This window comes from Tyto alba, unplaced genomic scaffold (assembly GCF_018691265.1).
Source record: "Tyto alba isolate M040663 unplaced genomic scaffold, T.alba_DEE_v4.0 Super-Scaffold_34, whole genome shotgun sequence".
Classification (NCBI taxonomy): Eukaryota; Metazoa; Chordata; class Aves; order Strigiformes; family Tytonidae; genus Tyto; species Tyto alba.
In genome coordinates this window covers 4,461,480-4,476,455 of record NW_024881309.1, presented here as the reverse complement: position 1 = coordinate 4,476,455, position 14,976 = coordinate 4,461,480, and the positions used below count along the sequence as shown (strand labels likewise).

The 14,976-nt window shown below is 64.9% G+C and overlaps 3 protein-coding genes across 5 annotated transcripts; 2 read left to right on the top strand and 1 right to left on the bottom strand.

Moving 5' to 3' along the window:
* Positions 1 to 167: 167 nt before the first annotated feature.
* PBDC1 (polysaccharide biosynthesis domain containing 1) lies at positions 168 to 2,441 on the bottom strand. 2 transcript variants are annotated; one of them, XM_042801334.1, is made up of 6 exons: positions 2,388 to 2,441; positions 2,234 to 2,299; positions 993 to 1,052; positions 744 to 884; positions 535 to 646; positions 168 to 432 (listed from the first exon to the last, which is right to left on the bottom strand). In XM_042801334.1, exons 1-6 carry the CDS (start codon positions 2,403 to 2,405, stop codon positions 338 to 340), a joined length of 492 nt encoding a protein of 163 aa, XP_042657268.1. In that variant the 5' UTR covers positions 2,406 to 2,441; the 3' UTR covers positions 168 to 337. The 2 variants fall into 2 exon arrangements, with proteins under 2 accessions (XP_042657268.1, XP_042657267.1); XM_042801333.1 differs by lacking the exon at positions 2,388 to 2,441 and having other exon boundaries at positions 2,234 to 2,374.
* A 362-nt stretch (positions 2,442 to 2,803) lies between these two features.
* NPM2 (nucleophosmin/nucleoplasmin 2) lies at positions 2,804 to 6,654 on the top strand. The gene is made up of 9 exons (XM_042801528.1): positions 2,804 to 2,813; positions 5,038 to 5,120; positions 5,258 to 5,343; positions 5,464 to 5,583; positions 5,664 to 5,757; positions 5,830 to 5,951; positions 6,219 to 6,247; positions 6,370 to 6,406; positions 6,610 to 6,654. The coding sequence occupies exons 2-9, from the start codon at positions 5,057 to 5,059 to the stop codon at positions 6,652 to 6,654; spliced, it is 597 nt and encodes a 198-aa protein (XP_042657462.1). The 5' UTR covers positions 2,804 to 2,813; positions 5,038 to 5,056.
* Positions 6,655 to 9,461: 2,807 nt separating this feature from the next.
* FGF17 (fibroblast growth factor 17) lies at positions 9,462 to 13,447 on the top strand. Of its 2 annotated transcripts, none has more exons than XM_042801518.1 (4): positions 9,462 to 9,497; positions 11,426 to 11,603; positions 12,637 to 12,743; positions 13,151 to 13,447. In XM_042801518.1, exons 1-4 carry the CDS (start codon positions 9,477 to 9,479, stop codon positions 13,445 to 13,447), a joined length of 603 nt encoding a protein of 200 aa, XP_042657452.1. In that variant the 5' UTR covers positions 9,462 to 9,476. The 2 variants fall into 2 exon arrangements, with proteins under 2 accessions (XP_042657452.1, XP_042657453.1); XM_042801519.1 differs by having other exon boundaries at positions 9,468 to 9,497; positions 11,459 to 11,603.
* The last annotated feature ends 1,529 nt before the right edge of the window (positions 13,448 to 14,976 follow it).

The following is a 14,976-nucleotide window of genomic DNA, read 5'->3' as shown; positions in this document are numbered from 1 at the left end:
TTTTTTCCAAATAAAGTGGGTGGGAAAAAAAAAAAAAAATCATTTTTGATTTGTGTGGGGAGATCACAGGCGTTGGACCCTTGAGTGGTGCGGGCAAAGGTTTTGCCAAAAATCCAAGTGGGTTCAGCAATACTCAGAGGTTGTGGTCGGTTCTAGGGAACAACACCTGCAGCACAAGGAATTTTATATATATTTTTTTTAAAAAAAAAAAAAAAAAAATTTATTTACAGTCTGCAAAGGGAGTCTGAACCCGGAGGAGCAGGGAACAGCCCTGTTCTTGCCCCGCCTGCCCGAACAGGGGGCTGGGGGGGGGCTCTTTGCCCCCCCCTCCTCATCCTCACTCCGCCAGCTCCCTGGTGCTGCTGTAGACGACGCTGTTACACCCTTCCCTGTTCCGAGCGATTTCGATGGCGAAAAACTGGATTCTGGTGGCTAAAAGGAGAGAGAGGAAAAACTTAAAAAGAGCAGGTGTGGGGCGGAGGTTTTGGGGGGGGGGGGCGGAGGTTTGGGGGGGTGCCCCCGGCCCTCCCTCACCGAAGATGGTGTTCTCCTCGGTGTAGTCCTTGCGGCAGTCCAGGCGGAGCAGCGTCCCGTAGTTGAAATCCTCCACCACCCCCTCGAACCGCAGGCAGAACGGGCGCCACTTCTGCCCAGAAAAGCGGCAGCAAAGCCCTGAAGAAGGTGTCGGGGGGGGGGGGGGGCAAAATTCACCTGTGTGTGTCCCCCCCCCCGCCCCCCCATACCTCCTTAGCCGGTTCCGATTTGAGCTCTTCTGGGTCGAGCACGTCGATTTTAAGATCCCTGAAGGTTTTCCTGAACTCGCCGTAGATCTGGTCGTCGACTTTAGTGAGGTTCAGGAATTTGGGGTCGACGGAGGAGATGAGCTGCACAGAAATTAAAAATTAACAGGGGACACACCCCCACCCCCACCCCCCGCAACAAGTCCCACCACCCTTCTGACACCCCCCCCCATATCTCCCTCCAGGACTTACGTTGAAGTAGACCTGGGCGTGCTGGTGGGCTTTCATGGCCCAAGCCAGCTCCACGCGGGGCTGCGGAGGCAGGAGGGGGGGGTCAGGGGGGGCTGAGCCTCCTGGGTGGGTCCTCGTGGTGGTGGGGGGCGGATATGGGGATGGGGTGGGGGTCTGGGGCCAGACAGACCCCCTGGTACAGCTGCAGTTGGGGTTCACGGGTGATGCTAGGGACCTAGAAACCCCCAAAGTAGCCCTTCCGTGTGGGACCCCCCTCTGGGGGCTGGCACCCCCCCAAGGTGCTGGGGGCCCCCCCAGGACTGGAACACCACCACCACCACCCCCCCCCCGGTGTAGGGAACCCCCTCTCCCAGGATTGGGACACACACCCCTGGGACAGGGATCCCCCCTCCCAGGACTGGGACAACCCGCTGGGGCTGGGACCCCCCCCCCCCAAGGCTAGGACCTCCCCCCCGCCCCGGGACTGGGACCCTACTGGGCTGGGACCCCTCTCCCTTCCCAGGACTGGGACAGCCCCCAGACAGGGACCCCCCCCCCACCCCCCCAGCACTGGGACCTTACTGGTGCTGGGACTGCCCCCCAACCCCAGGACTGCGACAGCCACTCCTGGGCTAAGAACCCCCCCCAAGGCTGAGACCCTCCAAGGCTGGGACACCCCCCCGGGGACAAGGGACACCCCCCCCTCCTCCCTCGGCGCTGGGACCCCCCCAGGACAGGGACTCCCCCTAAGACTGGGACCCCTCCCAGGACAAGGGACACCCCCCCATCTCCCCCAGCATTGGGGTCAGACCTCCCCCAGGACAGGGACCCCCCCTAAGACTAGGACCCCCCCCCCCCAGGACAGGGGACCACCCCCCCCACTCCCCCACTATTGGGACCCTACGGGGCTGGGACCCCCCTAGGACAGGGACCCCCCCAAGGCTGGGACTCCCCCAGGACAGGGACCCCCCCAGGACAGAGACCCCCCCCCCCCAAGGCTAAGACTCCCCCAGGACAGGGACCCCCCCAAGGCTGGGCCCCCCCCCCCAGGACAGGGACCCCCACCAGGACAGGGACCCCCCCTAAGACTGGGACCCCCCCCCAGGACAGGGGACAACCCCCCCCTCTCCCCCACTATTGGGACCCTACTGGGCTGGGACCCCCCTAGGACAGGGACCCCCCCCAAGGCTGGGACTCCCCCAGGACAGGGACCCCCACCAGGACAGGGACCCCCCCCAGGCCAGGGGCCCCCCCGCACTCACATCGTTGCCGAAGGCCTCGGCCGGCAGCGACAGGGCGTGAGCGGCCGCGGCGGCCTCGCCGGGTCCCTGCGCGGGGAGAAGCTGCTGAGGGGGCGGCCGGGGGACCCCCACCCCCATCCCGACCCCCCCTCAACCCCCCCCCCCCCGGCCCCACCAGCCCCGCCATCGCCATCTCCAGCCCCTGCGCTGCCGGAAGCCGCCCCGCCGCCCCGCCCACGCGCGCCTGCGCCCACGGGGGACGGGGACACCCGCGGGGCGGGGCGGGGGAACACCCGGCGGGGCAGGGTGGCCGGTGACAGTGCGAGGTGGCACAGAGCGGGGCACGGTGGCTCGTGGGCACCTAAAGTGGCACGCGGTATGGCACGGTGGCCACTAACACTACACGGTGGCACATGGCGTGGCACGGTGGCCCGTGGGCACCTGAGGTGGCACGCGGCAGGGCACGGTGGCCAGTGACAGTGCAAGGTGGCACATGCAGTGGCACGGTGGCCCGTGGGCACCCAAGGCGGCTCACAGGAGGGCACGGTGGCCAGTGACAGTACAAGGTGGCACATGGCATGGTGGCCCGTGGGCACCCGAGGTGACCCACAGAATGGCACGGTGGCCAGTGACAGTACAAGGTGGCACATGGTGGGGCACGGTGGCTCGTGGCCACCCAAGGTGGCACATGGCAGGGCACGGTGACCAGTGACAGTAAGTACAAGGTGGCACATGGTGGGGCACGGTGGCTCATGGCCACCCAAGTTGGCTCACAGCAGGGCATGATGGCCTGTAGGCACCCAAGGTGGCACATGGCAGGGCACGGTGGCTTGTGGCCACTCAAGGTGGCACACGGCAGGGCACAGTGGCCCGTGGGCACCCAAGGCGGCTCACAGGAGGGCACGGTGGCCAGTGACAGTACAAGGTGGCACATGGCATGGTGGCCCGTGGGCACCCGAGGTGACCCACAGCATGGCACGGTGGCCAGTGACAGTACAAGGTGGCACATGGTGGGGCACGGTGGCTCGTGGCCACCCAAGGTGGCACATGGCAGGGCATGGTGGCCAGTGGCAGTACAAGGTGGCACACGGCAGAGGTGACAGGGCACGGTGGCCCGTGGGCACCCAAGGTGGCACACGGCAGGGCACGGTGGCCAGTGACAGTACAAGGTGGCACATGGTGGGGCACGGTGGCTCATGGCCACCCAAGTTGGCTCACAGCAGGGCACGGTGGCCTGTAGGCACCCAAGGTGGCACATGGCAGGGCACGGTGGCTTGTGGCCACTCAAGGTGGCACACAGCAGGGCACGGTGGCCAGTGACAGTACAAGGTGGCACATGGTGGGGCATGGTGGCTCGTGGCCACCCAAGGTGGCACATGGCGGGGCACGGTGGCCAGTGGCAGTACAAGGTGGCACACGGCAGAGGTGACAGGGCACAGTGGCCCGTGGGCACCCAAGGTGGCACACAGCAGGGCACGGTGGCCAGTGACAGTAAAAGGTGCCACATGGCATGGTGGCCCGTGGGCACCCGAGGTGACCCACAGCATGGCATGGTGGCCAGTGACAGTACAAGGTGGCACATGGTGGGGCACGGTGGCTCGTGGCCACCCAAGGTGACACATGGCAGGGCACGGTGGCCAGTGGCAGTACAAGGTGGCACATGGTGGGGCACGGTGGCTTGTGGCCACCCAAGGTGGCACATGGCAGGGCATGGTGGCCAGTGGCAGTACAAGGTGGCACACGGCAGAGGTGACAGGGCACGGTGGCCCGTGGGCACCCGAGGTGGCCCATGGCGTGGCCCGGTGGCTTGTGGCCACTCAAGGTGGCACACAGCAGGGCACGGTGGCCAGTGACAGTACAAGGTGGCACATGGTGGGGCACGGTGGCTCGTGGCCACCCAAGGTGACACATGGCAGGGCACGGTGGCCAGTGGCAGTACAAGGTGGCACATGGTGGGGCACGGTGGCTTGTGGCCACCCAAGGTGGCACATGGCAGGGCATGGTGGCCAGTGGCAGTACAAGGTGGCACACGGCAGAGGTGACAGGGCACGGTGGCCCGTGGGCACCCGAGGTGGCCCATGGCGTGGCCCGGTGGCACATCCCAGCTGAGCCCTTGTCACCCCGGAGCTGCCGGGTGCCCACGGGGCAGGCAGCCGGGTGGGGGGGGGGTGGCACTGCGGACCCCCGCGGAGGGGGGGCTGTGCCCCCAGCGGGGTGGGGACACACCCCCCCACACCGGAGCCCCCCCCCCCCCTTGTCCCCCTCACCACCCCCCCGCCACGGGCTGGCACTCCCGCTACGAGGACGATGTTCCTCCGGCTGCAATTTTGGGGGTGGCGGGTGCTACGGGGACAGGGGGGCAACGCGGGGACACCCACCTCCAGGGGTGAGATTTGGGGGGGGGGGGCTCTGCTCCTTGGCCGCGGGAGGGGGCAAGGCTCCGGGCTGTGGCTCACACACCTGAGGAGTCTTAACTGCCCCCGCAGGGCTGTTGTTATTTAAGACAGAAAGGGGTGGGTGGGTGTGTTGAGTGGGTGGGTGAGTGGGTGGGTGATTGCGTGGGTGGGGGGGGGGGCTTCCCCCGCCTCTATAAGCTGCCTGGGTTTGGGGGGTGCTGGTGCACTTGAGGTTCCTCTTGGGCTGATAATTAAATTGAGCGCCTGGGGGTGAGTTTTCGAGTGCTGCGGTGACTGGCTGCCTCGCTGCTGGGAGGAGCCGGGGGGGGGCTGAGGTGTCCTGGCTGCAGCTGGGGGGGGGGGGCTGGGGAAAGCTCTCCTGGAGTTGGGGATCCCCGCAGATCGGTGCCCCCCCCCCCCCCCCCCCAGGCTGAGGGATCCTGGAGCCATGTCCCTTACGGACAGCGTTGATGTCGACAGCAAATCTGAGAAACCTGTGTCCCTGATTTGGGGTAAGCACCGGGGACACCCCCCCACCCAGTAGCAGGGCTGCACTGGGCTGCTCCCCCTCCCCTGTACACCCCCCCCCACACACACACACCCCCCTCCAACTCGGGGTAGCCCCGCTCTGACACCCCGATATCTGCAGGGTGTGAGTTGAGCAGCGAGCGGAACTCCTACACCTTCCAGGTGCCGGAGGAGTGGCAGGGCGAGCAGCAGCTGGCCCTGCGGACAGTAAGTGGTCCCTATGTCCCCCCCCCTCCCTCCCCAAAACCGCGGGGTGGGGGGGGGGCATGGGTGAGGGGTGTTATGGGGCGGGGGGGGGGGAAGGAATGATCTTCTTGCCCCCTGAAGGTCTGCCTGGGGGAGATGGCGCAGGATGAGTTCCATGTGGTGGAGATCGTGCCGGCCGAGGAGGGGGGTGCTCGTCCCCCGGTGCCCCTGGCCACCCTGAAGCCCTCCGTGCTGCCCATGGTGAGTGCCCGGGGTGGGGGGGGGCTTCCCCACGGGTGGGGGCTGCTGCTGGTGGGTGCTGCCACCTTCCTCTCTTCCAGGCCACCCTGGTGGGAGTGGAGCTGACTCCTCCGGTCACCTTCCGCCTGAGAGCCGGCTCCGGCCCCGTCTACATCAGCGGGCAGCACGTCTCCAGTAAGTACGGGGGTCCCAGCCCTCCCCGTGACCCCAGCCCGGGAGCGGGGGCCCAGCCAACCTCTCCCGCAGTGATGTTCAACCTGTCCTGGGAGGAGGAGGAGGAGAAGGAAGAGGAGGAGGATGAGGATGCCGAGGAGTCCCCCGAGAAGCCCCTCAAGGGCCAAGCTGCCAAGAAGGGCAGTGTCGCCAAGGTAAGCACCCCCCCTTGGCTGGGGATGGGGGTGGATGGGGGGGGGGGGGGGCCAGGGGTGCAGCCTCCTCCCCTGAGGAGCTTCCTCGTGCCCTGATCCTGGGGACAGGCTCCTCCAAGCTCCCACCGCGCCCCAAAGCCCCCTCTGGAACGGAGGTGAGCCGTGATCTTCCTCCCTTGGGGAGGAAGAGTCACAGGCTCCGTCGCACGTCGCCATCCTGCCTGCGTGTGCCTGGCCCCGCCGCCTACATCTTCCTCTCTCCCCTAGAAGAGGAGGCTGGAGAAGGAGGATGAGCTGTGAGTATGATGGGGGGGGGGGGGGGGAAAGTACACGGCAGCCCTGCCGTGGAGCAGGGGATCCCCCACACTGCTGGGACCGTGCACCCCTAATCCCAGCCCTCTCTTTCTCTCCCGAGCAGGAACTACATCTCCCCCGAGGATCCCTTTCCCAGCAAGGTAGGAGCCGGCTGGGGTGTCCCTCTACATCTCCTGGCTACCCCCACCCCAACCAGGCTTGTGGGTTGACCAGGGCTGGGAGCTCTTGGGGAGGGAAAGGGGCTGATGCCCGATGGTAGGCGGCTGCTGAAGCCAAAAATGGGGGGAGAAGCACAAGACCAGGCTGGGGGTTCCCCACGCTCAGCCCCATCCCGTCCCCGCAGGGGCGAGGAGCTGGCCGGGGCAGGAAGGCAGCAGCCAAGAAGTAGCAGGAGGAGCTGCAGCGGAGCCCGGCCAGGTACGAGGGTCCCTGTGAGGTGGGGAGGGGAACTGTGTGTGCCCCCCCCCCCCCCCCATTTCGTGGCTGAGTGGGGTTGGGAAGGACCCAGGCAGGGTCAGCCTGGGGTGTCTGTGTTTCAGCTCCTTTCTCCTTCCCTCCCAGGTGCAGAAGAACCCGGGAAGCTGCTGTTTTGGTGCCATCCTTCCCCAATAAAGGATATTTTGCACTCCTGGCTGGGCTGAGGGTGACGGGGCTGGGGTGGGGGGGGGACGACTGTGGGAGCATCCTCAACCCTGGCCAGGGGGTTCTCCTTCCCCCGCCCTCCCCAGGGCTGCCAGGCCTTGTGCCCGCTGCCCCGGCAGCATCCTTCCCCTGGGGCTGGGGGGGGCCGGCGGCAGCCCCCCGACCCGCGCAGGGCAGGGAGTGATGCTTGTGAATAGGAGACAAAGGGGGATTACGGAGCAGCAGGGAGATGATTATAACCCATTGACCTGGCCTTGGTCTGGAGGCAGCAGGTATTGGTGGAGGGTCCGGTGCCCCTCGGGAGTGGGGGGGGGACACACACACACTGCTGTGTCTCAGATTTGGCTCTGAGAGGGGAGCTGAGCCCCCCACAAAAGCTTTAGTCTGCTCCAGGTGTGGGGCAGGAGGGATGAGCCTGGCGGGGGGGGAGAGGCTGGGACCTGGGGTCAGGTCCTGTCCCTGTCTCTGGGGAGCAGGGTGCCCCAGTGAGGGGTGGCAGGAAGGGGGCTTGGGGGGGGGGGGGGGGGGCACAGTCCCCAAAAGTTCTTTCCCATAAAGGCCACCCGGGGAAGGCTTTGACAGGCAGCCCTGTCCCTTCAGCCTTTCCTCGCTCTGCAGGGGCTGCTTGCACAAGCCCGGCCCCCCCACCGCTGCGTTGACAGCTCCCCGGGACCCTCTGCCCCAAATTGGGGACACACACACACACCCCACCCCACCCCCCCAGGAGTGCTGATGGCTCCGGGGCCATCAATCATCCCCTGCAGCTGGAGGGGCTGAGACACAGCCCTGCCTTATGGCCCCCCCTCCTCCAAGGGATTGGGGTGCAAGGGGACCCTGGAGCTGGGGGATGCCGCTCTTGAGGTTATTGGGGGGGCTGCAAACTGTGTTTCGGGCTGAATTCCTGGCCCAGGAGGTGAGAAGGCTTAATTTGGGTTGTTAGCACTGAGTCAGGCCCCCCACCCTCCGGCAGATTGGGAGGGCGGGTACCCTGCTCATCTCCAGCTTGTCTTTCCCATGGGGCCCTTGTGCTGATGGGGAAACTGAGGCACAAGCCTGGAGGCAAGTGGCTTCTGGACTAAACCCCTCATCCCCTGTGCTACCCGCTCTGGGACACACACATACACCCCACACCCCCCCACCCTGGGGGTGTTTTATCCCCCCCCCAGGCATTACCCCAGCTCCCTGCTGGGGTATTTATAAGGCACTTAACACCTCCCTGGCTGAGCAAACGGAGCGTGGAGGGGTGCGCAGCCCCCACACCTTGGGGGGGGGGGGGGGGGCAAAACCTGATGGGGCTGGGAGCAGGCAGGGGAGCTGTTGCGAGGGGGGAGCTGTGACAGAGTCCCCAGAGCCCCCCAGCACTAAGCCAGCTGGTTAAAACCCGCTGCCGTGCTTTTCTCTGAGTGATCAGGGCTGGGCCTGACCCCTTGGTGAGAGGAGGGTGACAAGAAGCACCCTGCGTGCCAGGGCTTCCCCCCCCCAACACCTCCCAGTACCACCACCACACCCCACAGCATCACCCCCCCCACACCTTCCCCTTCATGGGGCGAGACGGGGGGGGGGAGCTTCACTACCCCCCACACTGGGGACACCCCAAGCAGCTGAGCCCCCGCCTCCCCCCCCCCCCCCCCCCCTCCTCCTGCCCTGGCCCCCGCTAGGTCTAGGTCCCATCCTCCTTCCCTCCGCGGTCCCGACTGCCTTCCCCCCGGGGGAGAGGTCCGGCCCCTCTTTTGGGCTCTTCCCCACCTTTAAAGGCTGCCGCTTCGTCCGTCGCCCACCCGTCTCCCATCACCGGGACGGGGAGGGTGCTGCCGGCTGGATGGGGCGGGGGGCTGCGGGTGCCTCCCGTGACGGTGGGCAGCCCTGCCTTGCCCGCAGCCGCCTCTCCCGTTAGCTGCCGCCGCCGGCGGGAGATGCAAACCGGCGACTAACCCAAGGCCGGGAGGCTGATGGGGTGGGGAGGACGAAGGGGACAGGATGGAGCTGGATGTCCCCAAGGCGTAGGACGCGCAGCCCCCAGGGCCGGAGGAGGAGGAGGAGGAGGAGAGGACCTGACCCCGGCTGCCTCCCCCATGCTCCCTCACCGCTGCTGCTCCGGAGACGTTGGCATCGCACGTGGGCTCGCCGGCGGGGCGACAGCCTGGGTTTCACCCAATTTTCCCCTCGCCCGCCCCGAGCGCGGGGATCACCCGAGGAAGGAGGGGACAGGCTGCTCCTTGGTTTTCCCTGCCCTGGCCGGGATGTGCCGGTGGTGAGGGAGGGCAGGTTCGCAGAGATCCCGCGGCCGTGCCTTCGTTTCATGCCGGTGACCGGGGGGCTTCGACGAGCGCCATGCAGCCCCTCAGCCTGCAAAACCTCTCCATGTAAGCCCCGCGCGCCGCTTGTTGCAATTTTTTGCAACCCGGGTTTATCAGTCGTTTATTCTTAGTGCCGTTAGACACAGCTATTCCTCGGGGAGGGGTGCGGGGTTGGGGGGGGGGGGGGAGAGAAAACAGCTAACCCCGAACAAAACACCTTGTTTCTCTCCCTTTCTCTTTTGTCTCTCGCCGCAGATGTTTCCAGCTGCTCATGTTCTCCTGTCAGACCCAGGTACGTGGAAATGTTTTACTAACCAACCCCCCCCCCCCCCGCCCCGGCAAAAGCTCCGCCATCCGCCGAGCTAAGCGTTCGCTTCGGGGCCATCCCTCACTTTGGCAAGGGGGCTTCCCCGCTGGCCAAGGGGGCCAGCGCGTGCCCACCCCCAACTGGTACCCAGCTCCGGGCAGGGGAAGGATGCTGCCAAGGGGGGTTGTGTCCCCACCGGAGCTGCGCCCATCACCACCGGGTACAACAGGCCGGCACTGGGGGCTTTGGGGTATCTGGGGTCCCTCTGTTTTCCCGGCTGCCCCCCCGGGGCAGGTCAGCGGGGAAGCCCTCCCGGGCCAGGCAAGACATTTCTCACCGCCTTGATCGGGGAGGGACGTGCCAAATCCATCAGCCTTGAGTTCTCGGGGCCGCACTCTGCCCTCGCTCGCCCCGAGGCCGGCTGCCGAGGGGGTTAACGGGGCAGAGCAGGTTCTGGTGTGTGTCCCCCCCCACCCACCCACCCAGCAGCGGGGAGGGGGGTGGGGGGTGTGAGGTTCGGCACCCTCCCCTCTCCCCCGCCACCCTCGTAGGCTGCACCGTCCCTTTTTGTGCGCTTTAGAAAGGCAGCGGCTATTAAAATGCACTGTTCCATATCAGCACCCTCTGCTCCAGCGCCTGAACAAAACCCCCGTAGCTGCCGGCCCCAGCAGCCTTAATATGTGCTTGGGACCTTTTTTTCTTTTTTTTTTTTTTTTTTTTTTCCCAAGGTAAATGCTTTTATTTCTTTGAAAATGAGAGGGGAAAGGAACCGCCTTTGATGAAGAGGGGCCACCCCCCCCCGCCCCCCCCAGCCCACCTCCTCAGCCAGCCCCAAAGGCTTTAAAGTAGATCCTGGCAGGAAATGAGTCTCCAGGCGCACACAAAAGTGGGGAGGGGGGGGGGGGGGGGCGTAGGGGGGCCAGGCAGTGCCCCCCACCATCCTGCTGCTCCCCCCCCTGCCCTACAAGAGCAGGCGGGGCTGGGGGGGGGGGAGGGATGCGGGGTAACAGGTTCTGTGCACCCCAGGTGATGCTGCTCACCCCAAACCGGGCAGCCAGACCCCAGGCGTGTCCCTGTGGGACGGGGTCCCGGGATGCATCGCGTCCCCCTGCCCCCAACCTTTTTTGGAGCTGATTTTTGGGCCAGTTCAGCCGGGGCCGGTGTCCGTCGGGCGGCTCAGCCGCCTGCCCTGAGCTCCGGCTTCCCGCTTACACCGGGATTACACCAAATCTTCTCTTAAAATGCGCGTCGAGACGCACCGGTTGGAGACCGGTGCGGGGACAGGGGCTGACCACCAGCACTAATCCCCCCCCTCCCCAGCTCATCTGCAGTAATTAGCTGCTGTTTCCCATACAATAACCCTGGTGTGTTTGGGCTGCCCCGTTAGCATAAGCTGATTGGAGTCCATGAGGTGTTTTATTCCACCAGTTCCAGGGCTGGTACGTGCTTGGGGTGGACTGGGAGGGGGCATCTCTGCTCCCGGGACACCCAACCTGGCTTTAGGGGACCCAGTGGGTGTTTCGCCAGTTCAGCCCTTGCATCCCAACCTGTCCCCAGTACCTGCTGGGGAGCAGGAGATGCTGTCTGGCCGCTGGGCATGGCCGGGAGCCCGAGGGACTGGTCAGAGCATCCTTCCCTGCGTGACCCCGCATCCTCCTCACCCGTGGGATGCAGAGCACCATCTCCCTGCCTGCCGTGCCAGCCGCTCTCGGGTCCAAAGCATCTGCTCGTCGCTGCTCAGAGGGGATGATGGCTGGGAGCTCGCCCTCACCCACAGCCGGGGGTGGCGGGGGGATCCCCGTGTCCCCCCGGGGCCACCCCCAGCCCTCCCGCCCCGCCGGGCTCCCCACTCCGTCCCCTTGCCGTCAGCTCTCCAAAACAAATTGATTTTATTTTTCCCTTTGTAAACAAAGGGGGAGAATCAACCGTCTCCTAATTTTAACCAGTACGTGAGGGACCAGGGTGCCATGACCGACCAGCTGAGCCGACGGCAGATCAGGGAGTACCAGCTCTACAGCCGGACCAGCGGCAAGCACGTCCAGGTGAACGGCAAAAGGATCACTGCCACCGCCGAGGACGGCAACAAATTCGGTAAGGAGCCCGGGACAACCGTCCTCACGCAAAGGCTGGAAAAGCCCTGGGACATGTCTCTTCCTGGAGTTTTGCAGGGGAGCGCAGGGAGGTTTTAACTGCCCCAGCTGGCTGGTTTTATACCCCAAAATCCTCCAGGTAAGTCCTGTGAGAGCGCGGCTCCCGACCAGCCAGCTCTGACCACAAAACTTCCAAAATCATGCGTTTCTCTGACACCACGCAGCATTTATAAGCTCTACATTTAGGGCTTTTGCTTCCTAATCTCCTCCCAGCGTGAGACAGGCAACTTTTCCTGGAGGAGAATCACCTGATTGCGGCCCCTTAAATATCCATATTTATAATATCATATGACCATATGATATCATATAACATATAATATCACCTCTTAAGTATCCGTACGTGGCGGGGAGCCCACTCGGGGCAGAGCCCACCCTGGTTGCATCACCTTTCCCCACGGGGTTTGCCGCGGGAGCTCCAGCCCTGACGCCAACGCTGATGGGCACCACAGCCCCGCAAAAGCCAGGCTGGCATCCCCAGCGTTTTTAGGCTTTGGGAAAGGCTTTTCAAAGCCCGGTGGCCGGCGGGACTGACTCACCACCTTTCCAGGTCTCCCTGCCCACTCAGGCACGGGCTGTCGGGAGCGCGGGACCCACCGGGGTCATTGGTTTCAGTGTCGGCTCCCAACTTTTGCAGCCGCCGCTGTGTTGTAGAGAAAACAATGAGGATGAGGATAATTAACCCGCCGGGTGCTGGACTCGGTCTAGCCTTGGAGAGCCCATTGAATCGCCGACAATACCGGGGGGGGGGGGGGGGGGGGGGAAAGGGCCGTTGCTCTCCTCTTCATCAAACACCCGGTTTGACTCTGCTGGGTTTTAACAAAGGCTCTTTAGCGTCGTGGCTGCGGAGCATCCCCCGGCAAGGGCTGCCCTGCCGTGGACCCGTGGATGAAGGGCAGGGAGGGATGCTGGAGGGGCGAGATAAGGGGGTACTGCAGCCCCTGTGGGACACTTGCCCCTTGCTCCCTTCCTCGCAGCCAAGCTCATCGTGGAGACGGACACCTTCGGGAGCCGCGTCCGCATCAAGGGGGCCGAGAGCGAGAAGTACATCTGCATGAGCAAGCAGGGCAAGCTCATCGGGAAAGTGAGTCCCGGCCCCCCCTCACCCCTCCACCCTCACCCTCTGTGTGTCCCCCCAGAGATCACCCTGGGCACCCCGAGGAGCAGCTGGAGCTGGGATGCTCGGCCAGGCTGGTCCCCGTGTCCCCAATCACAGGGGTTGTGTCGGTGTAGTGAGTGGGGGGGGGGGCTCCCTCTGCCCCCCTAGGAGCCATCAGTCCCCTTTTTCTCCATCAGCACCGTGCTGCTCGGCGCGGCTCCAGCAAGGAGAAGCCCCTGGGGAGCTGGTGCTGGTGCATTGGGGTTGGTGCCGTGATGAACGGGGCAGGGATGAACTCCGAGGCGGGGCGGGCAGGACCTCGAGCATCCCATCCCCAAGCCCCCCAAGCCCCATCCCTGCGGGCTCTAAGCACCCCTCTCCTCCTCCCGCAGCCCAACGGCAAGAGCAAGGACTGCATCTTCACGGAGATCGTGCTGGAGAACAACTACACGGCTTTCCAGAACGCCCGCTACGAGGGCTGGTACATGGCCTTCACCCGCAAGGGCCGGCCCCGCAAAGCCTCCCGCAGCCGCCAGAACCAGCGGGAAGCCCACTTCATCAAGCGCCTGTACCGCGGGCAGCTGCCCTTCCCCAACAACGCCGAGCGCCAGAAGCAGTTCGAGTTCGTCGGCTCGTCCTCGCCCACCCGCCGCACCCGCCGCACCCACGCCCCTCGCCCACGCACGTAACGCCCGGCAGCCCCCCCCCCCCCCCGCCTCGACGCGCCTCCGCCGGGTCCTGCCCTCCTCATCCTCACTTCGGCCCCGCCAGACTCTGCCCCTTCTCCCCGGCGCCCTCCAGCACTGTTTTTTCCCCATTTCTTTTCTAAAGATGCTCTATTTTTATATTCCTCTTGGGTGAGCAGGGTGGGGAGGGCACGCTTCGGGCACGGTCACGGGTGTCCCCAGCCCCACGCTGGGGTCCCTTCATCCCTGGGGCATCCTCTGGTACCCACGTTCACCACGTAGTGCCTTTGCCCACTCCCCTTGGCACCCCCTCAGAGACTTGTCCCCATGCCACCGAGGGCTGCGACCCTCGGACACGTCCCCGTCCCCCACGGACCCTCCTCTCGGTGCCAGGGATGGATGGGACCGGCCACGAGCCCGCGGGATGTCCCCGGGGGAGTGGGACAGAGCACCCAGCCCCGGGGCAGCGGGATGCTGTGCCCGTCCCTGCGAGGCACCACGAGCAGCCGGGTGATGGGGAGCGGGAGGTGCCGGGCTGTCCGTCTGTCTGTCTGTCTGTGCAGCTCCGAAGAGCTCCTGGGAGACCCCGGGACCAGCACTTGGATCCCTGCAGCCGTGGGCTCTCTGCGTTATTTATTGGAGGGGAAAGTCTGTGCCCTGTCCCGGTGGCACTGGGGGGACACGGGTGGGTGCCCACTGGGGTCTGCCAGCCAAAGAGAAACCGCTTTTAGGGTATTTTTATTGGTTTTGATTGGTTGTTTGTGTGTTGTTTTTTTTGTTTGGGTTTTTTGTTTTTTTTTTTTACAAGCTCTGCTGTTTCCCTTATGAGTCAGTTTTAGGCCTAAACAGTTAGACTTTGGAGTTTATTTGTGTAAAGGAGGAAAACCCCGAGGGTAATAAAAGCGAGTGTCTAGACTGATGGGGCCTGGGGGAGTTTTCGTTGCCGTGTCGAGGCTTTGTGCCTGCTGGGATGGGGGGCACAGGGTGCCCTCACCCCTTAGGGTGCAAGCACCCGGTGGCAGGAGGCTGGTGGTGGCTGCTGACAGGGACTCCCCGTGTCCCCAGCCCTGTCTGTTCCGCCCCCCCCCCCACTTCAGTGTATGTCCGGGGGGGAGTCTGCTGCATCCTGGTGACCAGAGCATCACCCTTGGCGTGGTACCCGCTGCTCCCTGCACCGGGGGCCACCGGCTCGCCCACCCCACGACAGCCACCAGTCAGGCTGTGTGTGTCCCCCTCCCAAACTCGGTGCCCCCAGCCCGTGCCGTCCCACCCTGCCCATAATTGCTTTCCCCTCTGACAATGCCCTGGGAGGTGGCAGCCGGACCGCGGGGAGGATGTAATCCCTTAACCGGGGCTCACCCAGCCCCTACAAAGCCCCGCCAGCATAATACAGAGAGGGGGGAGCACGGCTGGGGGGGGGCAGTGGGGAGAAAATTATAACAGTTTGAGTTAAATGAAGCTTTAAAGCAGAAGAGAAATGCAACACCCAGCAATTACGGCCGAACAATGCGCCCGGCGCTGCCTGCCCAGGT